Genomic DNA, 15,360 nt, shown 5'->3' on the forward strand with positions numbered 1-15,360 from the left:
AATATAGAAAAATAGTTGTCCCAGGACTAACCCCTGTTGCCAGTGACTAGGAGGTGAAATCCAGGGCGGTTTCCTTTTCTGAGAAGGAAAGCAGCACACACATCACAGGTTCTGCTTTGTACCAGGAGGTACTGGCCCATCAGTAAGAAAGGCACTCATACTCTAAAAAGTGACCTAAATGCTGTTTATTAGAGCCAACACTATACAGAAAGGGCGGGTGGTATAGATATCTCACCTCCCTTTAGAAGGTGGAAACCCTCAGTTGCGCAGCAGAATGAGCCTCCAATTTATGTCCAGCATGCTGTGCAGACCCTCTTCATAGGAAAGGGTTTCCCATGTCAGTCGTTATAGGATTTTCTTACAAGAAAACAATGCTATTCATTATCTGTACTGCCAAACAGAAAGGATGTGCACATGGGCACCTCTTGCTGCACTTTTAAAGGACAGACCGCTGCCTAGCAAGAAATCTGGACCTTGAGAGCCAAGTAGATGTCTTGGGGAGGTAGATGTCAAAGTGGAATTTTGTGCTTATTGATTGCAAATAGTGGTCTGCTATCAGAAACCATCAGCTTCTTTTCTGAATAACCGACAGCCTGAAACTTCCTTGATGGCTTAGAGTTAAATGGCAGTAAGAACTTTGTTAATCTGCGTAATTAAAGAATCACGCCTATGATGCTCCTACAGGAACATACTTTGTGTTAACTTTTCCAAGTTCTGGTTTTGCAAGGGCTTTCACTGGCGCTGCTGGTGCCAGGTCCGGATTTACCCTACAGAAGATGCTTAGATTATGAAGTGATGGGGTTTAACTATAATCGCACGGCAAATGGCAGTCAGTTTGTGACTCGGCTTCATTAATTCATTTATGTTGTAGCTTCTAAACTGGCTCTTCTCGTGTGTCTTCTGCGCTTCGTAGTGTTTTGTATTGTTTGGAGCTTGTGCAGCGATGGGGGCCCACAGGGGACGAAATGGCGGTGGGCGGCCCGCAGCCCAGCCCCGCCGGCGGCTGCCGCTCGGTGCCCGGCCGCGGGGCCGGATGTGAGCGCACGGCGGGCGGGAGGGAGGAGCGGGGAATGGGGAGGGACGGAGGGAAGAGAGGCAGGGACCGGAGCAGGGAGGGGGGACCGGAGGGCGGCTGCAGCCCGGCGGCGGGCGGGAGGAAGCGGAATGGCCGCGGCCGCGGGGCGGCGGCGCTGCGAGGTAGGCGCCGTGTGTCGGGACGGGGCCGCGGCTCCGCTCCGGGCCGGGTCCCCTCCTCCGCTGGGTCCCCTCGGGGGTCGCGGCTCCGCCACCCTCGGCCTCCGGGGGGCCTCCGGGCCCGGGCAGGCAGGTGTGCTGCGGGGAGCGGGGCCTGCGGGGCTCTGCCGGTGCCCTGCGTTTCCTGGAGCGGGGCTGAAGAGCGGCGAAAAGCCCCTGCTGCTCGTGGAGGAAACGCCGCCGTGTCCTGTGGGCGGCGGGGGGCTCAGGGTACTGCCGGGGGCTAGCGAGCTGCAGGGGGGTAAATCCCACCGCCTTCAGCAAAAAACTCGAGAGCGACTCGGGCGAATCCGCTGAGAACAGACGGACGGTGGAAGGAAGTTGTGGAGAAGGTAAAGCCAGTGGGAGAAGGCGAGTAAGGCGTCTGGAGCCAAGTGGCCTTTCCTTGAAGAAACCAATACACTAACTGGAGCCTGTGCCTCTGTAATGTTGTGCTCTACTTGATAACCTTTTACGTGAAGGTGGATGTTGATTTAAAAAAAATATACGTCGATGGTCTCAAAAAGACTTTAAAACTTTCTTTTTTCCTGATTGTTTATTAAAGTAAACTTGTCCTGCTTGATTACAGTCATAGTAATCCTGCTTTGGAAACTTGAGGTTCCTCTTTCTTTATGGAGTATTGCTCTCGTCACCAGCGAGGCAAATGTACAAGCTCCTCAGGACAAATAAGCAGCGTATACGAGTATACATTGGTGACTTAGATGCTGGTCTCTCTTGAGTAGCTCTGTACAGCAACAAAGAAAAGGGAATGCTTGAAATGGAAAATGATGCCTTACAAAATTTTAAGTAAATAATTCCTTTCTGAGGGTGTTCTTCAGTTTCTTACTTCTCAGACTGAGTAAAATTGAAACTGCTGATATTTGTTACCCTATGCTGCTATTATTAATTTGTCCCTGCTGTGTAGCTGGAGAAACTTGAATTAAAACCTTGCTTACAAACATGAAAATGCTGAGATGATGTTTTTTTGCTGTTGGTTTGTTTTGTTGTGTTAGGTTTTGGTGTTGGACCAAACCAGACTAGTATAAGACTAGCTAGAAAAACTAATCCCATGGGGAATTTGACTTTGATCAGAGCAGGGTTGCATACTGTGTATTTTAAAAATCTTGATCAATGTGAAGGGCATCCTATGGAAGCTTTAAGAAAGAAAAATAAATTAACGTTGATTGGTAGGACACTGTAAGGATAACATGAGTAGAGTTCATAACTTACTACGTGCTTTGTACATCAGCGTTAATGATGTTCAGATAAAGCTCTTATTTTAGAACGATTGCCTCTTAGTGTCTGCAGTTAGTGTAGAAATAACTGTGGGATGGATTTATTTGTTTATTTTTAGAGTAATGCAACAAATTTAAAAATGAATGAGAGCGGTACAAACGTAAATTGCTTGCTTCACAGCAGTGTAACTGTAAATATGTTCCTGTGATGTGGATGTGACGTGTAATTACTTACCAGAACCAGAGTTCAGTTTTTATCGGCAATGGTCAATAACATCAGTCATCTCAGAGAGCATTCATCCAGCCCTTTGTGCATGGAGAGGCTGCTGTGGTGTCAGTTTCTGCAGAAGAATGCAGAAGCTGTTTCCAGACTGGGCAAGTAAGTGAAGGAGGAAATGTTTCTAAGCACGCCAGTAATGGTGAACCTCATTTATTCTATAAGTGATTTAGAATAAAATGTTTTCCTCAAAGCTCACGTTAAAAAAAAAAAGTTAGGAGAAGTGCTCCTTTGGTCTCTATTTTTCAGTAGAAATGCAGTCTGCAGTTGTTTAGAGTAAATTCAGTTTGTTCCAAGTGGTGGTCACTCGGGAATGCTTTCATTGAGAAATTGAAGTAGAGAGAGATGCCTGCACATTTTGTGTACCTCCTAGTTTTCAGGTGCTTGGCATTAAAATTCTAACATCCCTTTTGTTGGTCCGTTTAAAAAAATTTTAAACGGGACACTCACGTGGTGTTTGTGTTGAGACTGTCGCTTGTTCCAATCTAGAGGTTGGTTAGTGCAGGATAACCTGGATGAAATAATTTAGTCTGCGCAGAGGTTGCAGCTGGTAGGTCTCAGTGTTGCTGGTGATGTTAGGAGTTGTCGAAGACGCGTCAAGAACAGGTCGGTGATAACTGATCTGTTCTCCTGCCTAGGCTGTAGTCACGGTGGAAGAGCTCAGGGTTGATGACAGTGTTGAGTTACAAGGTAGGTGTTCCAAGCCCGATGTGCAGTTGGACAAATTCCTGGAGGAAGAACACATCACGGTTGTTAAATATTAGACAAGTTAACTGAGGAATACCTTGAGCAGCATATTAGTGGAGACTGAAAGAGGATTTTGAGGAAATGTCATTGCTTGCTTGTCCTGGTTTAACTTTTTTTCACCTATGCCCTTCTGAAACCACCCAGAGACAAGTTAAGGACAAGATGAACCTCTGGTCTGACCCAATATAGCCATCCTGTTACTTTTCTACTAGTGCAGTGTAGTGGATTTTGTTTATTTTTTTAAAAGCTCATTGCTTCGAATAATCTCATAAGCATTTTAATATGTAAAGCTAAGAGGTCCATGTAAACAGTGCATTTGTTTTGTCAGTAATTAACAACTGTTTAATACTTTCATGCATACCAGGTTGGTGACTGAGAAGCATCTGCTGGTTATAACTGAAACTGCAAGTTTCCAGCCTGAGGGGAAACTTGTCTGCTGGAGCAAGTGGTAGAAATAATTTGGCTACTGCAGCAGAATTGCATTTGTTAGACCAGCAGGTTGGTACTAATACAGTGATGCAGAGGTAAGTCTAGGACAGAGCTGCGATGGCATGGTTTTCTCTACATATTCTATTAATGTTTTTGATACGTTAAAGGAATATCCTGTGCACTGATGCAGAGCCAGGGAACAGAATAATAGAATAGGAACTTTGCAGGGGAGGTTTTTCTCCCTAAATAATAGATACTGAACTTTGCATCATGAACTTCTTGCATTTTGGTGCGTTTTTGGATGTTTTGTGAAATTAGGAGGATATTTGGAGGGCTTACTTCAGGCATATTAATTAAACTTTTTTTTTTTTTTAAACTGTGCTGTAGAGCCTTACGTGGCTATATGGTGTTTGGGCATCTTTTTTCAAGTAATTGGATGGCACGAATATTTCTTTCCTCTTTTACCCTGTCCTTCCCACCCCTAGAGACTTTGTATATTTTTGATTGAAGAGGATATTTAGCTTCTTCAAACCACTGCTATGAGGGGTTAGTGGAAGTACTTCTACAGGTAGATGCTCGGGATGGTTCGTCATGCCCTACTGTGAGCAGGCCTGTGCTTTATGAATAACTTAAACTTTGTGATGTTGCTGTCTGGGTAGAGCCTGAGCACTCTTCTCATAACTGACCCTTTTTTGAGCAGGAGGTTGAGCTAGGGATCATCTGAGGCCCTCTGCAATCTTAATTGTTCTATGATTCTTTGAAAGTGATGCTTTAAAGTAAAATTACTTTGCAAATAGTGGATTACTGGGCGAATTATTCAGATGGGGAATCCAAGTATTTGGGGCACTGGCATTGCTTAAAAGGAAGCCATACCTTAAACCAGCAGCTAATGTTGATTCTGTGTGGAATATTTTGCATTATGTGTGGGTTTTCAAGTGTGCGTTGGAAAGAGAGATTAATGGGAAAAGCGTGTGAAAAATATGGGTGAACTAGAGAAAAGTGCAATTTTAGAGCTGGTTGAAAAGCAGAAGAGTTAGTAAAAAGTTTTTAAAAGCAAACTTCTGAAATAAGCAGAGGGAGTGGATATGAAAGCATTATTCTGCGAGGAGAAACATTGCAACAGAACCAAAATTCTTAGCCTTTGTCAAACAATGCCGGTAATAGGCTTGGCTGTGAGGGATGGAAAAAATCTTGGCCAAGTGCATTGGAGTGAAATAGCCTGGGATGCCATCGGTTTCATTATTGCTTTTTCTGGTATCTGCGTTCAGAAAATACTGTGCGGCAGGAGCAGAATTGCAGGTAGGCTGTTAAAGAGCTGGGAACAAAACAGGGCGAAATACAGAGATGTAGAAGGCGCTTCTACAGCCAGTGAAACCAATGTCATGTTTCTTGTTGATTTGTGCTTTAAGGGCATCTTGACATGATTTGAGTATTTATAAAGATTCTTCTGGTGATAAATCTTCCATGTCCAGTATTATGAGCTCACGCTACTGTTTTCTTCAGCTGCGGCACCCACTGTTGGCTGTGTCGGGTTGCATGTTTTTATGCAACTTACACACAAGAATTTAATTCTCTTTAAGACCTGTATCTCTTTGACAACTGAAATGGCTATTGGGTACAGAATTTGAAGGGAGGAGTGTAACAGCACAAACGTTTACAGGAAGCTGGCAGACATGCTGTACCCAATCCGCATGTACCCACATCCACTGGTGGAGTGGGTTGCAGTGGCTGATGGTGCGAGCCACTGCTTTGAGAAGGGGAAGAAAAACTTTGTGGCAGCAGAAAACACGTGCAGGTAGCTACAGCTGCCTATGCTGAAATTTGGCTAGAACACCGTGCTGGACGCTTCCTTGGAATGCTGTCTGGGGAAGTTGATCCAACATCAAGATTCTACATTTAGAAAGTATGCATTATCTAGAGTCTTTTCCACAGTGGCATGGATGAAAATAGTTTGAAGTAGTGGAGTTCGTAAGTGTTCCTATAAACACTGAAGCAGCTGAGGCTGGGGTTTTCGAGAGACTTGTTGCCAATATCGAAAGACCTTGAAGTATTCCTGGAAGCTTCTGGTTCTAGTATTAGAAACACCCTATTCTTATCCAGCTCTCAAAATCAGAAGCTTTGTGATGAAATTGTACTTCCTGGATGTAAATGAATTGTTAAAATCTCAGTTAAGAGGTGCAGTTGTTGGTCTCAGTACAGCTGGTGAGGTGTTTAGAGTGAAATAGTGGAAGTGAAATAGGGAAGTGCTGGGTCAGAGTTTGTGCCCAATTAAGAATCGCACCTTTATTTAAACTAGTGAAATTGGCTTCGAAAATTTTATAGATACGATCTGAACTGAAATGGATTTGACCTTTCAGTTAACAGTTAATCTCATCCATGAGGAGGTATCTTCTAATTTTGCTACGAGTGTGTTAAAGAAGCTGTTGAGCGTTAATGGAAAGGTAGCGAGATAGAACGGTAGCTGAAACACTAACCTTTTGCTGCTTCTGTACACCTTATTGAACAACTTGCAATCTAAATCTAACAGTATTTTAAAAGAAAAAAAGGACTTCTTGTCGGATAGGATTGTTGTAGAACTTGCATGTCTGTCAGTAAATTCTTTACAATTCGTTTGTCACAATTTATTTACGTTTCTTAACAGGTGTATCTGCAGTCCATTAAGTTCTTCCAAACTGAAACAAAAGATTAATGAGTGGATTGATGTTGGAAGTATTTTTTTGACTTTAAGCAGCTGCTGTTAATATATATATATTATATATATACTTATTTATTTTGAAAGAAGATCAGTCTGATTATATCCTAATTGCTTAGGTTATTTGACCTTTCTAACAAGTAAACAGTTCCCGTACTTTGTGGAGAGTGATGATGTAAAAAGAAAGAGTATTATCTCAGGACAGGAGTGATAAACCAAGTAATACCAAAGTTGTGCTCAATGCACAGTCCGTCACGCAGCTGAAGAATCTGTTTGTTTCCTAACTTATAATGTATCTGGAAATAATTATTTTATTAGGTGCATGGCAGGGATAAATAGTTGTACCCCAGCTTAATGCATATTCAAGAATTAAAGTATCTGGTATGTTAGTTGTTGCGTGTATTTGAATTAAAATAAAGCCTTTGCTTTCTCAAGCATTGCTGGGATGATTTCTCTGCTTTTTCTGTATCTTCTATTTTCACTTCATGCGTGGTGATGACACTGTCAGAATCTCTTCTCTGTTAATGTTTTGTCCTAGTTCCTTCCCAGTCTCTTTCTGCCCCCCCTCCCAAATGCACATACTATGTTGGCAAGCCTGTAAGTAACTTTCAGCTGACTTACTTGATGAGGTATCGGTGCAGTTTTCTCTATTAGTAGCAATCTGTGAATGCACCTGGCAGGGAGGCTTTTGAATGTCCAAGTTCCTGTGTTTTTTCTTGCTAAGGAGTTTTCCTGCTGTGGCAAATGTCTGGCTATGAATTCCTTTCCAGCCGACTAGTACTTTCCATAGTATATTACTGCTGTCTTATTTTGCAGAAGTTTCCCCGGCTATCCCACAAAACTGCTACTGTCTCTGGTATGCAGGCAAGATAAGTTAATTTTTAAGTTAGCTATTATTCAGTATTAGGCAAATGCCTTACATCTTTTTTTTTTTTTTTTTAACACGGAAGTATTGTGAAAATTGTGCTTGTTTTGAGGAAGCTCTGCCTACAATATGTGAAGGCTTTACTTTATAAGGAATTTAGGAAATGGTCTGACATGTTATCATTACTTCTGTATTTAGTGCTGGAACTCCAGAGAGTTTTTGAACTGATTTGTTATAGCTATAAAGTGTCTCTTAAGGATGAATTGCAAGTAGTATGAACTCTGTGCTTGTTTAGCACTAGAACAAATTACAAAGATAGCTAAAAAACAAACAAACAAACAAACCCAACTTGATTGGCTTTCGTTTGCTTTTTTATTTTTGAGGAGAAAATTGTTGTGCAACTCAGCTGAAGTAGAGGAGAATATTAGCATGGTCACGAGCAGATATGGTGAGATTACCTCTGCCTGAGGTGGTGGGATTTGTCTCTAATAAAATGTTCCTTGCTTATTAAGGTAGGAAACTAATTTAGATTTTTTGAGTCTCTCTCCTGGTAGAGATGTGACATCCTGTGCATCATTCTCCTGACGTTTCTTACCAAAAATCTTTAAATTCCTCATTAGAAAGAATTGCTTCCTGGTTCATTTTTGTATATGTGCTGGAGTGGTCCGTAGGTAAATATATTCTGTTTTTATGTAAGCCTCTGTAAGTGAGAATCTGTTTTGAAATTAATTTTCATCCCGTTTAGAGGCTTTGATGTGAAGGAAATTGTCAGATGTCTGCTGCTTCTTGGCTCTTGTTTATACAGTTTTGCTGCTGTATACTTGATAAGCATTATTCTGTTAAATAAATTTGCATGGCAGTCAACAGGTACATGGCTGAACAAACGAACATTGCACTCTAAACAAGTGTATTCAAAATTGCGACCGAGGAATTGTTGCTTTTAGGGAAACTCAGCCTGACTCGAGCCAGAGAAAGGCCTGTGGATTTCTACCTTCCTGCATCTGGTGGAACACTTCCAGAAAATACTGCTTACAGGTACTCTGCCTCACTACAAGACAGGGATTACCTTCAGTCAAGACTGTAGGTAACTCAGGTGTTGAGGTTTTTAGACTTCCTTTTAGAGAAATGTTGAAGCAGGCAGTATTGGTCAGTTACCACTAGGGCCAGGCAAGCATGGTGATGTTACACAAAGTATGGGTACGTCTGTTTTGCTGCAAATTTTGGGAAAAGTAAGTCATGGAGGGGATTGTTTTATTGCTTTCAAATCTCCACTGTAATCCCTCCAGGTGTTCCTAGGTTTTTGGTTTTGTTTTGGGATGCGTTTGACCAGTTCTTTAAGGATTTTGAAAGAGAATTGTGCCTTCGAAGGTGAGAACCTCTTTTTGCTGAGAACCTCTTTTTTTTAACTGTTGCTTAAAATAGAGTGTGCAGTAGTTGAGATGAGAACAATCTTGACTCTAAGGATTACTTTCAGGTCTTTCGATGCCTTCCAGTTGTTGCAGACTCTCATGACTTCTCACGGTGTGGCCCGGAGTGGCTCAGGGATCTCTCTTTCCCACCTCTGGGATTTGAACCGAAACATTCTTCGGAGTGTTTGGGGAGTTCCGGCTGATGGTGCAAGTGAAATGTGCCCTTCTCTTTTTAAGTGTTGGAGAAGTTTAAATTTTGCTAGCGGTCTGCCTTTGAATTTACATGGCTGCAAATTCAAAAGTTCAAAGCGAAGCTCATCTTTTTATGTGAAAATGTTAACCGACGCAGTGTCATTAACATTAAAAGTAGGCTTGCCTTTATTTTAATGATCCTCAAGTCTGGGGAGCTTTTCTTCTGATCTTTTATCATGTGATGAATTTACTGCTTAAAACTGGTGTGCAGGATAAGGTTTTGCTAAAACTCTTGCGGTGTTATCAGATGTTTTTAATTTTGAACTGTTTGAAAGCTGCAGTCTGCTTATCAAGTTTGACAGAGATTTACACACTGATTTGATTTTAGAATTGTCCTGAGGACAGGACTTAAATAAAGTGATCAAACTTGAGGGTGTACGTGGTGGCAGAGTCTGCCTTGCAAAAATAAAAACCCAATTCAGATTTCCAGATAACAAGTGATAGTCCTAATCTTCAGGTCAGCACTCCAGATTTCTGCCAGTGCAAGCGTGCAATCAAACCGAGAAAAACGCAGCACTGTCGAGTGAAATTGTAAAAGAAATGAGCAGTTATTGAGAGAGTGGGATTCTCTGGATGTACGGGCGAGTGTGCTGCAGTAGCTGTGCACCATGTTTCCGAGCGCCAAGGAATGCGTGTTTGTCTGCAGGCATGACTCGCTGAAACACTGCCTTGTTGTGAGTGGGAGACGGCTTGGCGAGAAGGGAGATCAAAGCTGTTGAGTTCAGCAGAAAAATAAGGTTTCCTACTTCTTAAGGAGCCAAAGCTACTGTTACTTGGTTTATATATAGTTGCTTTGAAGGCCATATAATCGTGGTGTTTTTTCTCCTTCAGAAAAACGACTTGCTCTTGCTGCTACAATTATCAGGCAGCACCAGAATGCACTGATAATATTCTGCCAAGTTGTTGCCCAAATAGTTTTCAGTAGTCCTAGCAAGTGTGATCATCTTTCAGTTTGTTTGAATAAAATTCGGGAGAAAGATCCTGCTGCTGTTTAGAATCCTTGGGCAACAGCAAGGCTGCAAAAACTGCGCTTCATGCTCCTGCTTCTTGGAAAAGCCAGGTAGGAATAATTGAGAAAACTTCACGAATTGGGAAGTGCAGGGTGGTCTTGCATCTGGAAATTTAACAGAGCGATTTTAACCATTTACGAAGTATTCCGTATACCTTTTAAGAGCAGATTTAGGGAGACTGTCCTGCCAACAGGAGGATAGTAAATGACCGAATGTTGCAGAAGGCTGCAGCTCCGCTGTAAACCCGATCAGGGCCTCGTCCTAACCATGGAGAAACCCAGCCCAACAGTTTTCCTCATCAGTTCCCCTGTGGGGTTCAACACTCCGCTGTGCAGGTGGGCAGTAGATGGGGCAGCACTTCTTTCTAATGGCAGTAGTTGTGGCTTTGACGAATGTCAGACTGTGCAGCCTAATGTCCTGTAAGGGAATAGAGCTGGTGCCTGCCTCTGCGGTAGATTTTTGTCCGTGTTGAAAATCATTATTTCGTGGAGTGGATGCATACGAATAGGCTCTTCAAGACTTTATTCCCCAGGAATTCAATTGTGTAGCTTTCAGTTTTTAACTTTGTTGGTCTGTCACTGTTTCAGTGATCAGCATCTGTCTGAAATATACCAAAGAAAGCAGGAACTTCATAAGCACAGAATGTTTGTTTAGCATTGTGCTGATTTTGAGATACATTGTACACATTGGTCTTAACCGTTCTAAAGAGAGCTGTTAAGAATGTAAAGTCCTAGGTTTTAATAGGGAAGTTACATCCTCCGTCATAAATCCATAAATCATCTAAGCTAAATTTAATAATTCTTTAGATAACTTGCATGCTTTTTTTTTTTTTAAACTAACTAGAAGGGGTTTCATTTTAAAGATAGAATAAACCTTTCCTCCCTTAGCTTACAGCTAAGGGATAGGTTGATGGGAAAGCATTTTGGTAGCTCTTAATTAAAGAAATGGTAAACAGCTAAGTTGCATGATAGTGCTATGGGGCTTTGTACAATTAAGGTCAGGAAAATGTTGTATTCTTGAGCTGCCAGTGGCATTTGTTCTGTTTGAGCTATGCCTTTCAGTGCTTAGCACCAAAATATTCCTCATTTCTAGGGGACATCACAGTTCTTGACCTACGAGCATGTTGTAGGCATTACAAATACAAATGTCTTTTTTGTTTTCATCATCTTTTTACAGTTGGTACAGTTTATCTCTAAAGGGTGGTTAGAAAGTTGTTACAAAAATCGGCTGACTTAACCCTTCACTGGAGCAGGCTTGTTTTAAAAATAAAATGGGGGAATGTCTCTGGGAGAGTGGAGAAGGAAAACAAAAAACAACAAAAAAAAAAACCACATTTTTTCTTGCAGTCTTGTGGTACCTGTAACATCAGTTCTGGTATAATCTTGGTTTTTGAGGGGTTTGACCTGAATCAGGCTTAGCTGAAATGTATAGAACCTTTTGTAAAGAGTCCTTCATAGTATAAGCCACTGCAGTGAAGTAGATGAAACAAAAGCTTGGCCAGAGTCTTAAAGAATTTAAAGAATCTGTTAGAAATCTGCTAAGAATCTTGCTGTCCATGTGGCGGGTCGACAGAAGTACAGTGTGGTTGAAGCACGTATCTCTGGTCTGATTCAAGGAGAAATAACTTCTGATGGGTATGAATAGCAAGGGAATACAAAGACAGTTTTCATCTGTATTTTCTGCAAATCATTTTTTTGTCTTTTATTTTGTTCGATTTGCTTGTTGCACGACTTAAAGCCATGATGATTTACATTGAGAGGGCACATCTAGTTCAGCGAAACTGTGTTTTAATGAGGATTGCTGTTTATGTAAGCCTCCTAGCAGAAACTCATTATTCATGATTTTTATCTTGCTACTTGATATGCATACTAGCTGTTGCTGGAAGACAGCTTATCTCTTGGAGTCAACGCTAAGCCGGCTGTGTGTAAAAGCTGTAGAATCCAGCAGAAATAATATGGAAAACTAACACACTTCTTGTGATGATCTGTTGTAAGATTATTTTAATACAGAGGCATAAATATTGTGGTGAATATGGGAAGTAGTATAATGGTACCAAGCACAACATTGGAATTGGAGGGATGTTAGATGTCATTTTCTTGGAGGTGGCCTTAAGCAAAAGCAACCGTCCAGAATTTCTTCCCTTACATAAGTGAATGACGCTTCCTTTAAGGGGCCATTAAAGGAATTACTTAATGAGCAGCTGCACTTAAATAATTTATCGTGCTTGTCCAAGGAATAACATTTCATAAGTGCTATTTACTGGTTAAGGGGGTAAAGTACAACTTAATTTTCCAAATGAAGTAAGGTCATTGAGCATTGTAACCATGAGCATTGTAATCATGGTACAGTGACCAGTTTGCCAATTCTGTTGTTGTTGCGATATACTGAAGTAAACTGGAAGTCCTCCAGATTGTGTGCTTTGTCAGTACTAGTATCCGTATGTTTTTCAGAACAATTTCTATTTTTCAGGGATTGAAGCTGGTTAAGTGTACAGAATTGCTTCAAAGCTGAAGTCCGTTAGGTACCTGAATACACCTTTTCCATGTCTGAGGTTTAGTGGTGCAGAAAGAAACTAAGTAATTCTCTACCTACTGGTAAGAACTAGTAAGAAAAACAGATGGATTTTTCAGAATGCTAAGGCTGTGAACTTAATTGTGTGGCTTCTCTTAACTTGGATCAAAAAATCTGTTCTCTTTCAAGATTTTCTGCTCTAGGTTTCTGAATTACACGTGCAACCTTGTAATTTGGTGGTGTATGGCTTAGTAGTTCTCTGCATATGATTTCTTACATGGTTTTCTAATGTTTCATTTCCTTTTCAGAGCTGCTGAATCTATTCTGAAGCCAAGGGTAGCCAAGCAGTACAAGAGAAGTGTTGCTTCTTTCAATGGACATCTGCTCTCGCGGTATGGCCCAGGTATCCAGTAGCAATGGATTTAAACAGCGCTCGTCACCTTCTTTGGCAACAGCAAGGTCAAAAGATGTGGACAAAGAGGAGGCGTTGCAGATGGAAGCTGAGGCATTAGCTAAGATGCAGAAAGAAAGAGGTATAGCTGGTAACAAACAATCTTTTCATTCTGTAAGCAGCACCAGGCAAAAAGCACAGACACACAACAAACAGGACCACGATCTCATGGTGTTTCCAGAGTCTGATGCCAAGAGAATGGAAGATAAACTAAGTACCATTGACATAGAGAAGCTCACTCATGCTGAGCTGGAGAAACTGCTGCTGGATGACAGTTTTGAATCTAGTAAAGCCCCTACGTTACCAGTAACTCCTATTTTGAGCCCATCGCTGTCTTCACAATTTTATCTTGGGCCTGCTGGTCAGAGGGGACAGTGGACACCTGGGATACCAGCACCTGTGACATGCACTTTACCTCCTATTTACCCCTCAGCTTCTTATACAAAACAGACTGGTGTATTTCAGAACGGATTCCATCCAAGTATGTCCTCCTATCACTCTAGAGAACCTCTTTATCTTGGTCTTCCAAGGCAGTCGCAATACATTTCATATCCATTGGCAGCTACTACACCTTTCCATCCACAAGGAAGCCTACCTATATATCCTCCAGTACTTACACCAGAAATGGCAAAAGTATTTGACAAAATTGCAAGCACCTCAGAGTTTCTGAAAAATGGGAAGTCAAGCACTGACTTAGAGATGACTGCTATAAAGTCTGCAGTTTCTGACCTCCCAGCCTCGGAAAGCTGCAGGGACATTAGTAAATTTGACTGGTTAGATTTGGATCCCCTAAGTAAACCAAAAGTGGATAGTGTGGAGACTTTATATAAGGCAGAGGGTGATGGAGAGATGGCTTCAAGTATGACAGCTGAAGATCCATGGGACGCTGTGCTGTTGGAAGAAAAGTTGTTAGTAACTTGTCATCTGGAAAGAAAAATTAATGGGAAATCTGCTGGAGCAACAGTTACAAGGAGCCAGTCCTTAAACATGCGAACGACTCAGCTTGCAAAGTTACAGGGCCAAACATCACAGGTGAGTAAATCAGTATTTTTAGGTAGTGGTATAATGGTAAAGATTAATCACAGTACTTAAAGACACTTTAAGTTCTGTTGTTAAGTATTACTGGGCTTGTGTGTCCTAATAATGTGATGTTACTGACATACGCATATGGATATTCAGAAAATTGAACATTCCTACTAAACTAAATCCAAAAGTAACTGGGATTGTATGTAATCTTTCCAAATTTACCAGGGAAACTGCTGGTATTCAACACACTACAGAAAAGAAATAGGCTGTAGAGCAATGAAGTATTTAAATTACATAAATTCTTAAATTCATGAGTTAATCAGACAAGGCTACAAAATAAAGACGGTGAGCTAGATGTTGAGAGCTTTCATCTTGAGCAGGCTTTATCTCAGAGTTTGAATAGCAGGCTTTCCACCTTATATTTGAAGCTGTGTGGTTTTTTTGTTTGTTTGCTTTTTGTTGTTGTTGTTAGCTTTGACTATACTGCCTTTGTTTTAAAACAGTTTTCTGCTCTCCCATTATGACTTGCAATCTTTTGCAGGACCAGTGTAATTTTCTTTTGTAGGCATAAATCTTTCCTTTTGTGCAGGAATGCTGGAGACATGGTAACCAAACCTTTTGGATGTGCTGTTGTTGAAGGTGGGATGCCTGATGGGGGCTGTTGGGTCAGAAACCCTGTAGTTCTGCGCTGGAAGAGGGAAGGCCTTCTTGGTGTGAGGTTGTTTGCCTTAAGCAGGGCAAAAAGGTCATCTCTGCTCTAGAATCGCGGTCATTTTCATTAAAATTTCAAGATAAAAATGTCAACGCAACCTTTGGTTATAGCACTCTTTTTGGATGATGAGCTCGTGCAGTTTCTATTTAAACTATACAGCAGTGATAAATGCTCTAGCGATCCTAACTTTGTAGGCTGTCTCTTCTGCTTCATTGTGCTCTCAAAAGTACGTCCTACCCTATTCCAGTAAGAGTCCAGTAAGTGACTGCAGATTACTTCATTTTTCTACATTTTTAAATTCCTGTTTTTGCAATAATTCCATCATAAAATAGGATGTAACTTTACAAAATATTATTCACCTCACTAGAAAGTGAGTATGAATGCTTGTGCGTATTTTTATTATTTTTTTTGGTAGAGAGAGTACAGAGACTGAAGGAGAAGTCTTCAGTGGAAAAGTCTACACCCTGGCAAGGGTGGTGGTGGCAGGAAAAATCCCATTTGTAGAAACTGG

General features: G+C 41.3%; 1 protein-coding gene across 5 annotated transcripts in view; it reads left to right on the forward strand.

Annotated features, from left to right (window-relative positions):
- Window positions 1-1,084: 1,084 nt before the first annotated feature.
- Window positions 1,085-15,360, forward strand: part of PIK3C2A (phosphatidylinositol-4-phosphate 3-kinase catalytic subunit type 2 alpha) — a 49,591-nt gene continuing 35,315 nt past the window's right edge. The window contains exons 1-2 of one of the 5 annotated variants that reach the window (XM_040557948.1): window positions 1,085-1,197; window positions 12,969-14,143. In XM_040557948.1, coding sequence (XP_040413882.1) covers window positions 13,034-14,143 — 1,110 coding nt within the window. In that variant the 5' untranslated portion in view covers window positions 1,085-1,197; window positions 12,969-13,033. The other 4 variants (XM_040557944.1, XM_040557947.1, XM_040557945.1 and 1 more) reach the window with 4 other exon arrangements.

Source organism: Cygnus olor, chromosome 5 (genome assembly GCF_009769625.2).
Source record: "Cygnus olor isolate bCygOlo1 chromosome 5, bCygOlo1.pri.v2, whole genome shotgun sequence".
Lineage (NCBI taxonomy): Eukaryota > Metazoa > Chordata > Aves > Anseriformes > Anatidae > Cygnus > Cygnus olor.